The following is an 18466-nucleotide window of genomic DNA, read 5'->3' on the forward strand; positions in this document are numbered from 1 at the left end:
ATAACTCGGATGTTGCCATATCTTAAAAGTGGTACAATGGGTGAAAAGGTTGAAAAGCCCTGTGATAGATGATAGAGATATATACACACATCTACATCCTTATAGTGTGTATATACTTATACATACATATATGTATGCATATGTGTATTATACACACACACACACACACACACACACACACACACACACACACACACACACACGGATGGTCATTTTGGGCTGAGGAACCTCGCAGGATACTTAATGGCCCGAAGATACCTTCGCTGTTAATCAAGTGAATCTCCTCAGAAAGCAGATATGGTTGGCTTCATACAGTATACACACACACACATGTATAGATATACAAGTACACATATGTGTATTTGTATACATTTACATAGTGTGTGTGTGTGTGTGTGTGTGTGTGTGTACCGTATGAAGCCAACCGTATCTGCTTTCTGAAGAGATTCACTTGATTAACAGCGCAGTATCTTCAGGCCATTAAGTATCCTGCGAGTTCCGCAGACTAAAATGACCATCAGTTTTGTTTGCTAAACCACTCGGGGCTTCTGAGCTCGTCATCTCGAAACGAAAGTCTCCCCAAATCAGCGAGCTTCAACTCCCCGCCCAGAGCTCTCAGAAGGTAGCTCGGAGTTTACGTCGAGGTCCAAGACTGCATGCGAAGGGCTCCCTTTGCTTTTACCTTCGGGAGGTTGAGCTGCTTCGTACCACCGCAAGGAAGGCAAAGCTGGCGAGATCCGGCGGGCCTCCCAAAGCGAGTGGCTTTTCCTCCCGAGTGGCGCTTTTCCCTCCTCCTCCTCCTCCTCCCCCCCCCCTCGCCAGACTTCTAACCCGGCCAGGGAGGCTGGTCCCGCCCCCGGTGAGGCGAGGCAGTAGCGGAGGCGGAGGGCGGCAGGCGAAGCTGGCTGGCAGGCGAAGCGTCTATCCCCCATTAGGTAAAGCAGAGGCGGCGGGGAAGGGAGCTTTTCCAGAACGAGTCCCGCCGCGGCCCTGACGGCGTTTCCGGCCGTGTGAGTGTCCCGCGGGTGGAGCGGGCGATGCGCGTCCGGGTTGGGCCGGTGGGGCTGGCGGGCTTCTCCTACCCTGGGGGAGGCGGAGGGGTGCCTCTTCTTCTTTCTCCGCCCGCCGCCTTCGTCGGGAGCCGGCCGGTTCGTGGACGCCGCGCCTGGGGTCGGGAGGCTGCAGCCCGGCCGGGCGCGCGGGAAGGCTCCTTGGGGTAGGAATGGCAGGACGCGCGGGGATCGGCCTGGGCGGACGAGCTGGGCTACGTGGTGCTACACACACACACACACAGAGACAGACACACACACACACACACACAAAATATACACACACACAAGGATTTCTACGTAATGCTAGGCTGGACGCTGCGAAGATGCTGCGCCCCGAGGGCGGGTTGTAAGAGCCTGTGGTTAGAAGCTGGCTTCCCCGGACTTCTCCACGCCCGCGCTCCCTTTTGCTCCGTCCCAGCAGCAGTTTTCTCCCAGACTTGGTCCCTAACAGGAGTTCTTCTGGCTTGCCGATCCGTGGGCTCCTATTTGGAGATCGTTGCATTTAATAGAGGCTGCGGGCATTCGTTGATGCGTTTAGACTACATCCCGACCTTTCCACCGGGGGATGCCCTGAGGGAACTCTATTCCTTTTCCCCATAGAAGAAGAAACCCTGGGCTGAGACTGGTCCAAAGTCACACGCCCAGATTCTGGGGCTGAGCTTGTTTATTACTATATTATTATTCCATCTGTCTACTTTTTGTGATCTTTCTTGTTTGTTCACCAATATTCCTGTGCTATGTTTTTAATTAGGCTTGAGTTTTGGTTTTCTGCATTGCTGAAATTTTTGGGAGAGAAAGCTTAATTGGGTGAAAGAATCATTTACTAGATGTGTATGTTTACAATTTTTATGGTAAAGGATCTGAACCTTTCCCTGTTTTGTGGCTTTCAAATGTGATGGATTTGGGGGGTTGTGGGGACTGTTACTTCAAGACATCTTGACAGGCTGGAAAAGGTTGCCATATGATGAGATGCATGTATATCTTTGATGTGATATTGTTTTTATCGTATGTTCAAAGGTATGATTTACTGCAGCGTGTAAGGGTTTATTTGAAGATTTAGAGGCAATCTGAAATATACAGAATGGTTTACCATGCATTTTCTGTGCTTGCAAGTGGTGAAATTATTTCTTTCTATAGTTCTGTACCACAAACGTTATGTAATAAGCATTGCTACAATAAAGGTATTTCTTGGAGGAGGAGGCTTTCATGGTGTAGCCATTTATATTGTACTCCATATATTCTACCACAGAGTTACCAACATAGAACTAATTGTCCCAGTATTTCTCAGTTATACTAATTCAGTGCAAATAAAACATATAAGACTCTTTGGAAATCTGCTGAAACCTGAAAACTATATTCTGCTTGGTGGACTCCATATCTCAGTAGGACTGCATTTCTCAGATGGAACTGGGGGTCCTCCAGGATTCCTAGCTTTTGCCGGAAGGGCAAGAGGTAGATATGCCAAGACATTTTTACACCTTTTCCTGGTCCTGATCATTCTTGCCTTAGTCTCCTCTCACTTGGATTACAATAATATGCTGACATGGAATAGCCTTTAATTTAATATATTGAATTTAGTTGCCACCTGATTCTAGAACGACTCTAGTCTAGGCAGTTCAGAATATAACAGAGAAAATAAAATGCAATATAAAACCAACAAAAATTAGAATAAAACAAAATTAGGAATAAGGCAAATCCATCAACAATACACATCTTTATCTTTTATCTTTATTTCTATCTGTCTGTCTATCAAACTCAAAAGGGGCTCCATCCATCCTAGCCCAATGCTTTTAAAGACCTTTCAGAATTGTATCAGAATGGGATCCATTGGGACTGGGTGTGGGTGGGCTTCATTCAGAAAGTAGAATCCCAAGGAATAACTCTCTTTAATTGAAGAGATCTGAAATATACCAACCTTGCTGATTCATATCACCTAATGTCAGGCACCAAAGATTGAACACATGAAGGTTCAATTAAACTGATGTATTGCTACTCATGCCTACGCACAGGGATGTCCTCATCTAATGGTCAACACCTGCTTGTAGTCAGACCAGGGTCAATGGCATTCAAAGGGGGATTGGATTTAGTCCGCCTGTGGGCTACATTTGAGATTTAGGCTGGTTTCTTCTTTTAACTCCACACCGGGTTCTCCCACTCTTCCCTCCAGCCAGTCAGACACCATAGGTGATAGACTGTCCCTAAATAAATAGGCCCTATACAATGTAAGGCTTTTATAGGCCATACCTAGCACCTTGAAGCACCTGAAAGCAAACTGGTAACCAGTGAAGCTTGCAGAGCAAAGATGTCACATGGGCATACTGAGACATGCTTATCATTGCCCATGCCACCACATTCTGAACCAGCTAAAGCTTCAAGTAGTTAGTCTTCAAGGGCAGCCTTGCTTAGAGACCTTGCAATAGTCATGTCCTACGGAGATTAGGGCATTAGTCACTGTGATTAGCTTCTGATCTAGGAAAGAATGCAGCTAGTGCACCAAAGACCACAGGGAAGCTACAGGTGGTCCAGAATGCTGCTGTGTGAATGGTAATAGATGCATCTCAGTAAACCTATATGATACCTCTGTTTCATTAACTACACTGGTTAGTGGATTCAAGATGCTGATGGTCATCTACAAAACCTAACATAGATTTGGATCTGGTTATCTATGGGACCACCACCCAGAATTTCTATAAGATATACAATATCTAAGAGAGTAGCCTATTTTACTTCCCTTCAGTTAAACCATGCCATCTTGTATGGTCCTTGAATATTGTTCCCTTGTACGACTGTTTGACTTTATTCATGCTGTGTTTCAGAAAGGCATTAAAACTTGATTTCGAGACATAATATTTCATAGTTTTACTTTAATGATTGATTAGGATGGCTGAAATTGCTTGTTAGGTATTTTTCCATAACATTGTCTCATGTTCTATTTTTGCATTCTGTTTTCATTGAATTTTCAATGTAAGTCAACTTTAGTCTTTCCAATTTGACAGCCCATATGTGTGAAATGAATGAATATAAGGCAACTAGCCATTTCTTTTGTATTATACAAAACAGAAAAAAATGGGTCATATGAGAAGGAGCTATTTTCCAGCTGCTGCAATGATACAGAAGCACACACTTGATTTATGGGATTAAAGGTGAAGAATGCTGCAAAGGGCAGGGAAGGAAAAAGACTGCAAATCATAGTGAATGGAATGAGGATAAATCCGTAGAGAGAAGAAGGCTAATGTGGACAGGCATCTGAAGTAATCCTAGATGTATTTTAAGAAAAAACACTAGTATAGAACTTGGGATTGCCTGGAAAATTTTTAAACTTTGGCAGGCCCCGTGCACATGTGTAAAATGTAAGCATGAAATGCAAAATATTATCAAAACTATACAGCTAGCCCTTGGCTTACAGCCATTTGTTTAGTGATTGTCTGAAATTGTAATGGCAGTGGAAAAAGTGACTTGGTTTTCACACTTCTGACCCTTGCAATTTGCCCATGCTCAGGTGATCAGAATTAGAGCACTTGGCAACTGGCATGTATTTATGACAGTTGGAGTGCCCTGGGCTCAGGTGATTTGTAACTTCCTAGTTGGCTTCTGACAAAGATAATGGGGGAGCCAGATTCACTTAACAACTGCATGATTCATTTAACAACTGTGGCAAAAAAAGTCATAAAATGAGATGCAACTCACTTAACTGCCTTAGCAACAGAAATTTTGGATTCAATTGTGGTCGTAAGTCCAGGATTACCTAGAACTGTAACACTCGGTTTAAAAGATGGTGTCTTGCTGAATCCATTAAAATTTTGTTTTGCTTCAGCCCTTTAAACATTTTTTTTCTGCAGTACTGTTACATTATACAAGAAAACACATATATAGATTGATAAATCTACCTATCCATAAGGTAGAGAACAAGCATTTATGTAATAATGCTTGTTGTAAGACTGTCCGAAGCAAAGTATCTAGCAGGCTTGCAATTTTTGTTTGTTGTTGGTACCATTTATACTGGAATTGTAATGGTGGGAAGGTCATTTTGATGCAATACACTGAAATAGTGAGCTATCGTGCCCTTATACCTGTTAAAATTGGTCCTGGCTACTTCAGCATATCGGTGCAACATATACAGTAGATGCTTATCCTCATTGGCAATAGTCAGTTTCAGGTACTCAGTATTGATCTCCTTTTCCCCAATTCAGGAAAATATGGACAGTTTTGACTCTGTGGCATCCTTGGCACTCTCTGAGCTTCGTTGTTTTCTTGCAGACATTTCATTACCAAATTACGGAACAACATCAATGCTCTTTGACTCATTTCATATCTGTAACACATCTGCAAATGCCTGCTTCGTATCTCACCATTGTATCCCATCCATACTTAAAAACAATAAATCTTGCCCATATATATATATATATATATATATATATATATATATATATATGAGTGTGTGTACGTGTGTGTGTGCGCACACACACACACACACACACACACACACTCATTTATTTAATAAGGCATTTTGTCTAATTTACCAGGACTAATTCTGCAATTTTATTTTAAAAGAACACTTTAAAGCTAGGGTGGTTTATGAAATACTTGCTGTAAACATCTTAATAGTATAAAAATAAATTGATTTCTAGTAAGATGGTGACATGTATTTGTGAGCATCATCTAATAATTTTAAATTAGCATTAGTTTTGGTTGTCTGTGATTTATCTACGTTTGTCTATGATTTGTCTAAGTTATTACATAATGTATGCTAGTAGCAAAGAATTGAGACAAATTTACATACTACATTAACACTGTTGTGCAATACATTCTATATAAGATTCTGGGGGGGAAAGTCCCACTAAAGTTAAAGTGTGAATCCATGCACATAGGAATGTGTTGTAATGTGATACAAAGTGTGGTATGCAAAGGTGATATACATATGTGAATGTTGGTAGCAAGTTCTGGATTTTCTTAATTGAGACACATGGCAAAATTGTACATAATTATTACAGATATAGTGGTTAACATGGACAAACTTGGTAGTAGTTATATTGGGCATAAGATTAATAGAACAGACAAGAGAAGACAGTGAAGCATTAATATGCAATATAATGCATGCTTATTCAATAGTAACACCCATTGGTTTCAACTGAGCTTATTATAAATATGTATACACAACTGTTTCTTTGGATTGCTCCTTTCATTCTCCTAACTGTGGCATGAACATGATCTGGTAATTGTTTTTATGTGAGATATCCTCATGACTTACTTCCCATCCATCACAGAGATAACTTTATTGACTTAATAAAATGTGTATTTTTATTTTTGTAATCAAAGAAACTATTATTACCTTTTTCCCTTTTTTTTCAGGTAGAGAATTCAGAGATCTATATTGAATTGAGAAACAAATTACAACTTTCTAACTGGGCAAAATGCTGGAAGAAGATTTGGAGGTGGCCATCAAGGTGGTTGTGGTTGGAAATGGAGCTGTTGGGAAATCTAGTATGATCCAGAGATACTGCAAAGGAATTTTTACAAAAGACTATAAAAAAACAATTGGAGTTGATTTCTTGGAAAGAGAAATGCAGTACGTATCTAACAGATGGGAATATTATTATTTACTCATTTTTAGAACTGAATTCAGTATATTTGTAAGTGCTGGGGTAATGCTTTTCAGAAAAAGCCTTTTGCATAAATGTGAACATGAAGCATCTAACTGTATTCTGTAGTCTGTCTGCAGAAGTTCCAGAATTACTAATTTGAATAATAAACGCAACATTGCTATAGTGCAGTGGTGGCGAACCTATGGCAAGGGTGTCAGAGATGGCACTCAGAGCCCTCTCTGTGGGCATGCGCGCCGTTGCCCCAGTCCTAGGCCTTCAGCTGGGTTTTATAAAACCTTTTCACTTTAGGCCTCCGCCACCGTGTACAAAAAAAAGGTTCAATCAATCAGTCAATTTCAATTTCTCGCGGGAAAAAAAAAGATCTTGCAAAGTTGCAATTAATTGATTGAACTTTTTAATCCCACCCAGTCTGCTGTTCCCACGCAGCCACACCCACCCAATGAGCCACACCCACCTGGCACCCGACGATGCATAAGTGGGTTTCGGGTTGCAGTTTGGGCACTCGGTCTCTAAAAGGTTCGCCATCACTGCTATAGTGTGTTAGAAGGAAAAAGCTATTTTACCAGTAGTGGCAAGATGGAGTAGCAATATTGTAAATGTGACAAAGAGTTATAAACATTTATAAAACTGAATGACAGTGATTTGTATAGAACATGAAGAATCCAATATAAATAAATGGAATTTCAAAAAAATTGTCTAATTTATTACAATCCACAGAGTAGTTTTACTTTCTCTCAAAGCAGAGGGAAAGAAAAGGACATGATGTAGTTAGATATGGTTAAATAAGTTTCAGTTTTGGAGTTTGGCTCCCAAGCAATTTGCCTCCAAACCCACTCCTACTAGTATATTTAGGTGGAGTCCTCCTAATTCTTTGCCAGTTGTTTCTCAGTTTTATGCCAAATCCTTCAGAAACAATACATCTGTAGCTAAAAGAATTGGAAAAATGAGGTACACTGATATGCATGAGTCCATATCAGTGGAAATTTAAGTCTGCTTGAAAAACAATGGGATTACTGAAAGCCGCTTTGCTAAGTATTTTTTTTAGATTACAAGTTCCTTGTTTTTTTTTAATATGCTTATTGATAAGAATATATTATATTTTTAGAGTCAATGATGAAGATGTCCGGTTAATGCTATGGGATACGGCAGGTCAAGAAGAATTTGACGCAATTACTAAAGCTTATTATAGAGGTAAGAGAAAAAAAAACCCACCTGTTAATGTAAAGATGTTCTGGCTTGTGATAAATTTAAATTCTAGTTGCAAGCTTTTAAAATAGTAATAATCATATCAGGCCCCAGCAATTTCATTTCTAGTCCTTCAACCAGGGATCTGGATGACTCTCCCACCATCAGGAGGCTCTAGTCTAAGGGTCATTTCTTCCATCCACTAAATCCAACATCCCAAGACTCTTCTAGTAATAAATAGGCAAAACACCTTTCTTAAGTTCAGAGCCAAAGACTGGCCAAAGCTGTGTTTTGCCATTTGCATGAAAAAGTAACCATACATATCTAGACACAGACAAGATAACTTACATGACAGTGACTATTGAATTCAGTGGGAATGAGATTGCTCAGCTTCCTTACGTCTCACTGCCTGATTCACAAGTAATGTTTTTCACACTATGACACTTCACTAGCCTTTTTTGTTTTAAATCTCTGCCTCTTTTTTTATTTCTTCAGGTTGCGTCCCACTTCCTTTTCTTTGTCCTAAACATTTTTTCCAGGTTTCCTCTCTATAGGTTAGACCAATGATGGTGAACCTTTTAGAGGCCAAGTGCCCAAAAACGCCCCCCCCGCTCCGCCTTCCACCCTGCCTGCTCTGCCGCCCCCTGCCTCGCCCACCTGCAGGGACACACACCGTCTCCATGGCCCGCAGCAGATCACCATGACAGCCCTGCAGCACCATGGCAGCCACGCCCTCCGCCCATACTCCGCAGCATCATCTGCTCGCTATGGGGTGCAAGGGCAGAGTCATATCCCTGGTGCCCGGTTATGTCCTTGGCTGTGCTGCTCCGTGTGGGCCGCACCCAGGGGCGATTCTCCTCCAGGGAGGCTGCTGGTGAGGAGGGGGCCACAGGGAGGTGGGGCTGGGGCGACGGCACGCGTGTCCACAGAGAGGACTCCGAGTACCGCCTCTGGCACGCGTGCTATAGGTTCGCCACCACCGGGTTAGACCTTATTTACATTAAGTTAAGTCCTAAGTCTGCATATTTGTGCTTGCACTCACAACTCTCTCTATACTTTTCTAAACCAAGATTCTTTTTTTTCCTGAGCTCTATTGAGATTTCCTCATAGCTTCTTTACTTCTCTGATAAAAACCTCTTCATCCCGTCATCCTCTTTCTTCTGCTCTGCCTCTGCTAATTACAACTCCCGGCATCTAGATTCTTAATCCTCAAGTTATTTCCTTATTTTCCACAGCAAGCTTGTACCAGATTCCAGTAGCTTTAACTTATTTACCCCAGCTTTCCTGCAACCCTCCTTGAGTTACGCATACAAATCTTTCACTTTGCTTTCTATTTCTAGGGACAGTCTAACATGTGACAGCTACCAAAACCATAGTCTGATATTGGTTCCGAATCTTGCCAAAGCCCAAATATAACTTTATTTAATCATTTATCAAATTTAGAAACTGCCCATCTCCTTCACACAGGGACTCTGAGCGGCGATTCTGTTGATTCATAAACAGTAGTGATTCCATTTTAGGGTTATTGAAATTTAGATTCTTTGTTACCTGTTGAAGATAGATTTAGGATACAATCTTATGTCCACTTCTATGAGAGATAACGGAACTCTGAATGGTTATACATAGGATTGCACTGGTTAATTATTACTAATTATTACCTAATATAGATTAATCTCAATTTTTCAAACCATTATTTTGATGGAAAGCAGTTTAATGTTTTCTCTGAAATGCAGGATGATTATGAAATGCTAATTAATCCAGAAACTCAGAAATGTAACTGGATAGTCTTTACATGTAGAGGAGCATTCCTTACCACTGGCCATGTATCCTGGGGTTACTGGGAATCAGCAATGTCTGGAATGCCACGGGTGGCCTATCCTTGTTTAATACATAACCTAGATACCTTTTTATAGACATTAAACATTTCAGTTACTGTTATCATGTCTTTCTCTCAGATTTAAATCAATTCTTACGCTTTTAAAATAGAATTTGTTAATCAAACTAAGCTTTGTTTTACAAATTCAACTTAATGTTATTTTAATAATTGCCCTTCCAACTACATTAGAGATCAGGAATATATTAGCATATCCTTTAAGCGTGATTTTGCAGAAGAGATTATAACTCTGCAAAGAGTCTGAACTAAGATGTAGGAAATTGGGCTATATTAAGTATACCGGGTCCTTTACCGATTGCAGTACAAGAGAAGCAGCTCCGAATACAGGTAGAATGCTTCCAAATATCAGGTTACCTTTCATTCCGTTGGGCAGCTGGATCAGATGTAATGGATGACCATCTCATATACTAACACTAAGCACTAAGGTTTATTGTTCATCTTCAAGTATTTGTCTCCTAGAAGGGGTTCCTTACATGGAAGTGGTAGTATAAACAAATTAAGGATTGATCCTGAGAACCAGGATTTCTTTTTTATTTATATTTCATGTTTCTAGACTGCTCACCACCCTTAAAGAGTCATACAGTAGAAACCGTCTGAGTTTTATAAGGGGAGTGGCCTTTCTCTATTTATTTATTAATTTGTTTATATGCAAAACTAATGAAATAGTTTTTAAGATCTGCTTTTTATTGCTTAGGCTAAGTAGGAGCAACCTTTTAGAGCAGTGGTTCTCAACCTGTGGGTCGGGCCCCATTTGGGGTCGAATGACCATTTCATGGGGGGTCGCCAAACCACGCTGTCCGCCATTTTTTTCCCTTTTCCCTAGCTGTCCTACTCCCTCTTATTGGTGGCCACACCCACTTGGGGGTCACCACAACATGGGGAACTGTATTATGGGGTCACGGCATTAGAAAGGTTGAGAACCACTGTTTTAGAGGCTGGAGGCTCCATTTAAAGCAAAAAATTGGCCATAATGATTGGGAAAGTAGTAGAAACAAAGTTGGGTCATGTGACATGTTTTCTATACTTTTGGCCCATTTTGGGGGAGGGGACACTAGCAGTTTGATTTCCATTTCTTTTTTATTTAACTATGAGTTATTTTGTTACGGCTATTTTACATTTGTGAATTTACTGCCTCAGGAACTATACTACCAGGTTTCCGTAGTTATGGCCACAGAGGACTTAGGTGTCTGCAAAAAAAAGCCTCAACCTTATATAAATGTATCTAAAATGATATGGTAATCTTCCCACCCACCCCCTCAAGCTATATAATAATCTGCCCCACGTTCTCTTTTAATCTTTGCCATACAAGGAACTTAGTAAATATGCCTTTTTAGGGGCTGCCCCTGTGCTTTAGAAAGATTCCCCCCCCCATTCCCCAAGATATGACAGTACCCAACTCAGCTGGCTTTTAGAAAGACGCAGCTTTTTCCCAAGGCATCACCCACACACTCAGCTCCAATTGAGGGGAGCCCCCTCTTGGTTAATGTTTTTCTGTTCGGTTAATATTTTGTATTTTATATTTGTAAATTAAGTTTTATTTTTATGTTGTTCTTTTGATTTTTTTTTCCGGTTGTATACTGATTGCTGGACACTTTTTAGTAAAGTCATACGGCTTTATCAGTCCCATAACTAATACATTCATCCAACATATTTGTCCGGTTATTTATTATTTATTCATTTTATTTGTAACTTTCACTGAGCATTCAGTTTCTTTCTTTCTCTTATTATTATTTTAGGAGCCCAGGCTTGTGTGCTGGTGTTTTCAACTGTTGATAGGGAATCTTTTGAAGCAATTCCTACCTGGAGACAAAAAGTCATATCTGAAGTCGGAGACATTCCCACAGTTCTTGTTCAGAATAAGATTGACCTCCTTGATGATTCTTGTATAAAAAAGTAGGTGCTTTCATTAAATTCTAATAAACAAATCTTTTAAGCATACTTGGTACATTTAAAAAGACATTCACCTTGGTACTTGTATGAGCAAACTACATACTAGGTAACAGGCGTGTTGCATTGCAGTGCTGCAAATAATGTTTTAAGATAAGTCTGGATGCAGATAAAATTTCATATTCACAAGAGGCATATAGAGTTAGGGCCTTGCAGAAGAAGACTGTGAAGAAGGCCTTGAGTCTGATTCCTGTGAGTCTGATATATCTAAATGAACATTTTGCTTTATTTTAATCGCTATGTACAGTAGAACCTGAGAATAAGAGAGATAACTCAGTTCCCCATAGAAAGATTTTTCCATAGGATCAAGATGAGGGACAGCTGATAGGCAAAGAAGGTAGAGGCTTAAAAAAAAAACCAAGCTTCTGGGAAGGGAATCGTTTTTCGGTGGCCGAAAACCGGAGGAGGTGCTGGTGGGGTATGAATTATTGATGACTGATTGTTCTTCTAAAGAGTAGTGTTGGATGATGTATCTCTGATGGACTGGGGAAAAATGTGCTGTGGATGAATTGCTGATTCAAGAAGGGCCTGCTTAGATAAGATTTGTGAGTGAGAGGGTCTGAGGACCCAGCAAGGAACTGGGGACCACTATGGAACAAAACTACCCAGGGCAGAGCCCAGAGAGAAACAGAAGAAAAACCCATTCTACCAGACAGAAAGTACTGCAGCCGACCTGAGGGAGAGAAGACCACCATATTTTTAACTCTTTTGTCAACTCTAAATAGAGTTAATTAGAATCTTTAAAATTAGAGACATGTACAGTGGTGGGATTCAGCCGGTTTGCACCACTTCAGCAGAACCGGTAGCTAATGTTTTGTTGCCCAGGCTCAGAATGGACTTCCGGAAGCGGCATCCACACAGAGAACCGGTTGTTCCCATATTTAAATCGCACCACTGGACATGTACATACACGTTAAGCCATTATTACAGAATCCCTATATATATATGCAGGTAGACCATTCTTAATCTGGTTGCTCCCCACCCTTTCCAAGGCATTGAAAAAGTCAAGTTACCGTACATTAACAGCCAAACAAAACAGGTGATCTACTTGTAAATATAATTCTTGCCAAGAAAGCTGCAAGAACCAAAAGTAAACACTATGGGAGGTCTTAATAAAAGAATACAAAGAAAAGACATCAAAAGAGAGCTTGCATCAAATGGCATGAACTCACAAAAGCCCTTCCTGCACTTTTCTGTATCTGTTTTTCACGATATGAACAACAAAACTCATTGGCATTTCTTGAGTATGGGTCTGGCACTCTCAGGAAACAGTTTGGCTCGAATGTTGCAAAAATCAGAGAGCTTTAGTTTCAAATGCCGTATTTTAAGAGCAGTGCCAGAGGAGGATGTTGTGTGGCTTACTTTATGCAAATGCAAGATATATGACTATTGTAAGTCCTAATTTTTCTGAAGTCCTTGTGTTTCTCACAAGTGCAGAGTCCGTTTTTTATCAACACTCATTCGTTGGTGCAGCCAAGAATTGATATATATTTGAATATCAATGGATGCTTACCTTTTATATAGTTCATATTTATTCATTTACCGCATACTTTCACTGCCCAATGAGCCTAGGCCTCTTGATTAGTTCACCAACTTAAAATTATGAAAAACTAACATTTACACCAAATACTGTTATTTCCTGTCATTCTTTTTCTCTATAATTTTTGGCAGGCAATATTTTAAATTAATGTTAATATTTTCTCTCATCTGTTTACTTTTATTTAACTGCCCTTTTAAGTCTACTTCAATGAAGACTATCAACTCAGTTCAGTTTACATTAATGCATTCTATTTTACTATAAAATAATTGGCTTTCCCTTCCAATAAACAGTGAAGAAGCAGAGGCGCTTGCAAAAAAACTAAAATTAAGATTTTATCGGGCATCTGTAAAGGAAGACTTAAATGTAACAGAAGGTAAGATACACTTTTTTATGTTTTGGTTTGATTAGTTTTCTTTTTTTTCAAGCACTAGCATAGTTCTAGGTTCTCACTGAAGCAACAAACCTCTTTCTGTACTTGCCTCTAAAATCACATTTTCTAAGTTCAGAGAACCTCTTTTAAATGGACAAACTTTGAGATAGTTTAATCTTTGTTCATAGTCTGAAGTGCTGCAAACTTGAGACACATTATTATTATTTCTGTTAATTGCAGATCAGCCAGATATTTAGACTGTATATGATTTTTTTTATTCACCTGTTGTTTAATTCCCAAGGACTCGGGATAGGCCTCCTCCTCCTCATCTTCATTATTATTATTACCCCCACTTATTTATATATGTATATATTCATGTATGTCAATCAGCTCAAAGCTGTGAACATACCTAATACTCCTATCTCCTATTTTTCCCACAACAATCCTGTGAGTTGGGTTGGGCTAAGAGAGTGACTGGCTCAAAATTTGGTTAAAAAAATAAAAATTACTAGTTCTAGATTTTATCTGGTACTCTCTATATTCTCTCTGCAACTGCATATGGAGAATAGGATTTGTGTTATAATCCAATTCCAGTTTTATATGTTCCTTAACTATATACTCTGTGCAAGTACAAAAGTTTTGTGTGTTTGTATGCCTTCAAGTTAGTCTAGACTTCTGGCAAGTGCCTGGATGAGTCCCTCCAGTTTTCTTGGGAGCATTTTTGGAAGCGATTTGCCATTGCCTTCTTCAAAGAGCTGAGCGAAGGTGACGGCCCAAAGTCAGCAGCTGGCTTTGGCCTGAGGCGAGACAAAAAATCACAGTCGCTGGATTCTAGCCTGGTGCTTTTACTATTACACCAAACTTGCTCTTAGCCATAAAACAAAATGAAAAAAAAAATATGTTATTTGAAAATAGAAAATATTCTACTTTACAATAAAGAATGTCCTTCTGGAGGTGGGTTGGCAGTTCCAAATGCTGTCTCAAACCACCTCCAAATCATGGAATTTGCCTCCAAAAACTACCCAGTTGCTCCCGGAATGGTATGTTCAGAGAAGGAACAAAATGTCCTGGAATCACCAACTTTTGTACTTCCATAGATAAAACTCTTTAAGATTGAATTACAGATGAACAACTTGTTTTTGACAAGCTGAACTTAAACTCCAAAGTTTAAGAAAAGGCTAGAAAAAGCTTAATTCCTAGGCACTATTTTCACTTTTTCTCAACTGGCTAAGACTGGCAGGGGCTGAGAGTGATTGCTCCAAAATATTTGGAGAACTGATGTTTGCAACCTGGAAAGATGATTATTACAATGAATGAAACAATATTCTATTCAAAATGCAGGGTTTGCCATTGTATAATTAATATTCCATAATCAATATAATTACTAACAGAAAAATGCAGTATTCATCAGAGACTTTTCTGTCTTGAATTTAACAACCTGTGTATGCGTTTGTTTATTTGTTTGTTTATTCATTACTAGCCTACATAAGAAAGACTGCTGTTGCCACTTTTAACATTTTAAGTAACTCTGAGTTTATAAGGCAGTGATGGCGAACCTTTTAGAGACTGAGTGCCCAAACTGCAACCCAAAACCCACTTATGCATCATCGAGTGCCGGGTGGATGTGGCCCATTGTCTGGGTGTGGCCCATTGGGTGGGTGAAGCCAATTGGGTGGATGTGGCCCATTGGGTGGGCGTGGCTGCGGTGGTAACGGCAAACTGGATGGGACTAAAAAGTTCAATCAATCAATTCCAACTTTGCAAGATCTTTTTTTTCTCACGAGAAGTTGAAATTGACTGAACCTTTTTTTTTTTTGCACACGGCGGCAGAGGCCTAAAGCGAAAAGGTTTTATAAAACCCAGCTGAAGGCCTAGGACTGGGGCGACGGCGCACGTGCCCACAGAGAGGGCTCTGAGTGCCGCCTCTGGCACCCGTGCCATAGGTTTACCACCATTGTTATAAGGAAACTGTAGGCTTTACTAATAAAAAATGCATATTTTTCTGAAGGCCTTGATATTTTGTTATGTTACAGTCTTTAGATATTTGGCTGAGAAGTATCTTCAGAAACTTAAGCAACGAATAATGGAAGATCCAGAAGTTGTACACACAAGTAGTAACAGAATTGGTATGTATACAGTTGCATGCTGCAAGCAGACAGTATTGTGCCATTTCACTTTTGTAAAACTAGTCTTTGGTCATAGTAGCAACACCATCTAATAATTAATAAATTAATGTTAGCCATTTTCAGTTCAGTATAGTTCACTTTCCAGTGAACTATCAGAATTTTAGTAATTTCCACTAATGGCAAAAATACTGATGAAGAGGTTAAAAGCTGCTTTGCTATTTCTTTGCAAGGTACCTGATAAAAATAGTGTTATGAACCATCTCTTCTACAGATATATTGCGTGTGTAGTCTCACCATAAAGCATTTCTTACTTTGATTTTTAAAATATAAAACTGAGGCTTCCAGCTCTGCTTTAATTGTACAGTTACAGACCTGACACGGTTAAAAGATTGCCAGTTGCCATACATACAATTCCCTTTTGTGCTTTGATTTTATATAGGTGTTTTCAATACGGCAGGTGGAAGTCATTCTGGCCAGAATTCCAATTTGCTTAACGGAAGTGACGTCATCAACCTTAGGCCAAACAAACAAAGGACCAAGAAGAGCCGAAGCCCTTTCAGCAGCTGCAGCATACCCTAGAACTGCAAATCATGGTCTGACCGAGTTGTTTAACTGAAGTCCTTAAGGAACACAACTGGCTGTAGAGGTGTTTTATCAGTGCTTTAGCAGACTTGCACACAATGGACCTACGCCGATAGGGAATACTGCTGTTAAAATGAATGATTTGTAATGGCAAATAGTGAGATCCTAAGAGGGTCAGAAATAATACCATTGACCAATGCATTCATTTGACATTCAGTAAGGCAACTTTGAAAGGAATGATGAATTAATATATACAGTAGGTTTCATTTTAAACAAAATTTGAGCTGAAATACTTAAAATATCTCATTCATAAAATAGTTTTTCTACTTGTTAGATCCTGTGGCTCAGAGGCAGAGCCTTAATAATGAAGCAAAAATTAACAGTTTTTTAAACAGTCCAGTATATATTTTGGCAAGATTGGTGGTGCAATATTTGTACGACTTAGGAAATTTAACTGCAGTGCGTATCTGCAGAAACATTGTTAAAGGTTCAGGTAGCTAAACACGAATTAGGTCTAAGTCGAAGGTTCTGGCAACAAAACAAGTTGTTCGACAAATTCAAACTTTTTTTTCTAATGGTACTGGCACATTTCACTTTTCTCTACACTGTGGGCCTTAACTTTTTTTTGTGCCAAAAAGTAATGTTTATGCTGCTATATTTCTATATTTTTTGTCAACTATTGTCAGACGGTTATGTTCTGAATTATAACAGGACAAGTAAATGAAAAATGAAATGGTATAACCAAGCAGAATATAGCAGGTTTCTTTTAAAAAAAATCCTCTATTAATTTACATCCTTCATACATTCTTATGAAAAATATGAAGGGATTTGTTATCAAAAGATTAAAGTGCATCTTATATCTATGTGCATTCCTATTAAGGAAGTAAGGCCCTTTTCTTTTTTTGGTATTAAACGATGTGCCTGTTTTTGATGACATTGTGTGAATGTAAAGTTACTGTCTTAATGTCTGCTTAGCTAACACTGAACAGATGAATGGGACTTGCTTTGAGTAAACATGCACTTTTCCACTGACGCTAATGTACCTCCACATAATATATTTAGGTTCAGGGTGTTAAAAAATGAAATCTTACTTTACAATATTATTCATAAACCTTTCATCTGATGAAGTATGCCTCTGCAATATTGTTTTCTGTTTACAAACCATTCCTACAGTATTTCTGTAACAAACTTCTGCCAGCAGCCAATTAATGTTTCTAAGAAATGTTGAAATATCAATAGTTCAGGAGCATAGTTATATTCAAGACCAGAGCTGGAACTCTGCCAGCCTGATTACAACATTCTTTTTCTATATGAATATTATTTTACATTTTATGTCTGTAAACACTAAAACGTTATACTTAAAAGAGATTTTTCTTGTCCAAAAGTTTGTATCTTGTATTTGGAACAGGGTTTTTACATCCTGTTAATTTAATTATCTAAAAAATAATGACATTTTTTCCAATGATTACTTGGCCTCTGTTTCGTACTGAACAGTGTATCATTCCTCTTGCTTAAGTAATCATTCTCATTGTTGGCAATGAGGTGGGATATGAACAATATCCCTTTTCATTCCTTCCTTTAAACAAGTCTAGCTAGTCACTAGGTGACTATATACGGGTCCAGATTATATTTGTGTTGGTTTATGGGATAAGTACACAAACATATTCAAAGTTGTTCATTGTCTGGTAAAAAAACATCTTGGTTTAAATAACTAGGTTCTGCATGCATGCTATTTTTATATGGAAATTTCTACATTAAATGATAGCCTTATATGTTTATATTTGTGAATCTGATTTTACTTTTTGGGTTATTAATAGTAGCAAAATCAAGGTTTATACTATGCGATTGCCATTTTGACTATGCCCAAGTATATATGCAGCCTCAAACCATGGGTGAAGATGAAATGTAGACCTCACCCATTCGTGTTCCAGTGATCCAACTTAAATAGACTTTACCTTTCCCATGACAATTCGCCACGGCCAACTCGCCACAGCGGCCAACTTGTCACAGGATAACTCGCTGCAGGACAAGAGTTACAGTAATATCAACGAAATGGTGGAATACAATCATTAAAGAAAGGAAGCAAAAGGAGGGACAGAATGAAATGCGAATGACAAAAATTAAATATTTTTTTATTTATTTTAAATAATTAAATTGAATTGTTAAA

The 18466-nt window shown here is 39.1% G+C and overlaps 1 protein-coding gene across 3 annotated transcripts; it reads left to right on the forward strand.

Annotated features, from left to right (window-relative positions):
* Positions 1-568: 568 nt before the first annotated feature.
* On the forward strand, positions 569-18087 carry RAB23 (RAB23, member RAS oncogene family). Of its 3 annotated transcripts, none has more exons than XM_039320269.1 (7): positions 569-935; positions 6402-6618; positions 7761-7846; positions 11471-11627; positions 13512-13594; positions 15625-15717; positions 16157-18087. In XM_039320269.1, exons 2-7 carry the CDS (start codon positions 6464-6466, stop codon positions 16294-16296), a joined length of 714 nt encoding a protein of 237 aa, XP_039176203.1. In that variant the 5' UTR covers positions 569-935; positions 6402-6463; the 3' UTR covers positions 16297-18087. The 3 variants fall into 3 exon arrangements, with proteins under 3 accessions (XP_039176203.1, XP_039176202.1, XP_039176204.1); XM_039320268.1 differs by having other exon boundaries at positions 858-1010; XM_039320270.1 differs by lacking the exon at positions 569-935 and adding an exon at positions 1048-1216.
* The last annotated feature ends 379 nt before the right edge of the window (positions 18088-18466 follow it).

This window comes from Crotalus tigris, unplaced genomic scaffold (assembly GCF_016545835.1).
Source record: "Crotalus tigris isolate CLP2741 ecotype Arizona unplaced genomic scaffold, ASM1654583v1 scf7180000023635.1308423, whole genome shotgun sequence".
NCBI classification, from domain to species: Eukaryota; Metazoa; Chordata; class Lepidosauria; order Squamata; family Viperidae; genus Crotalus; species Crotalus tigris.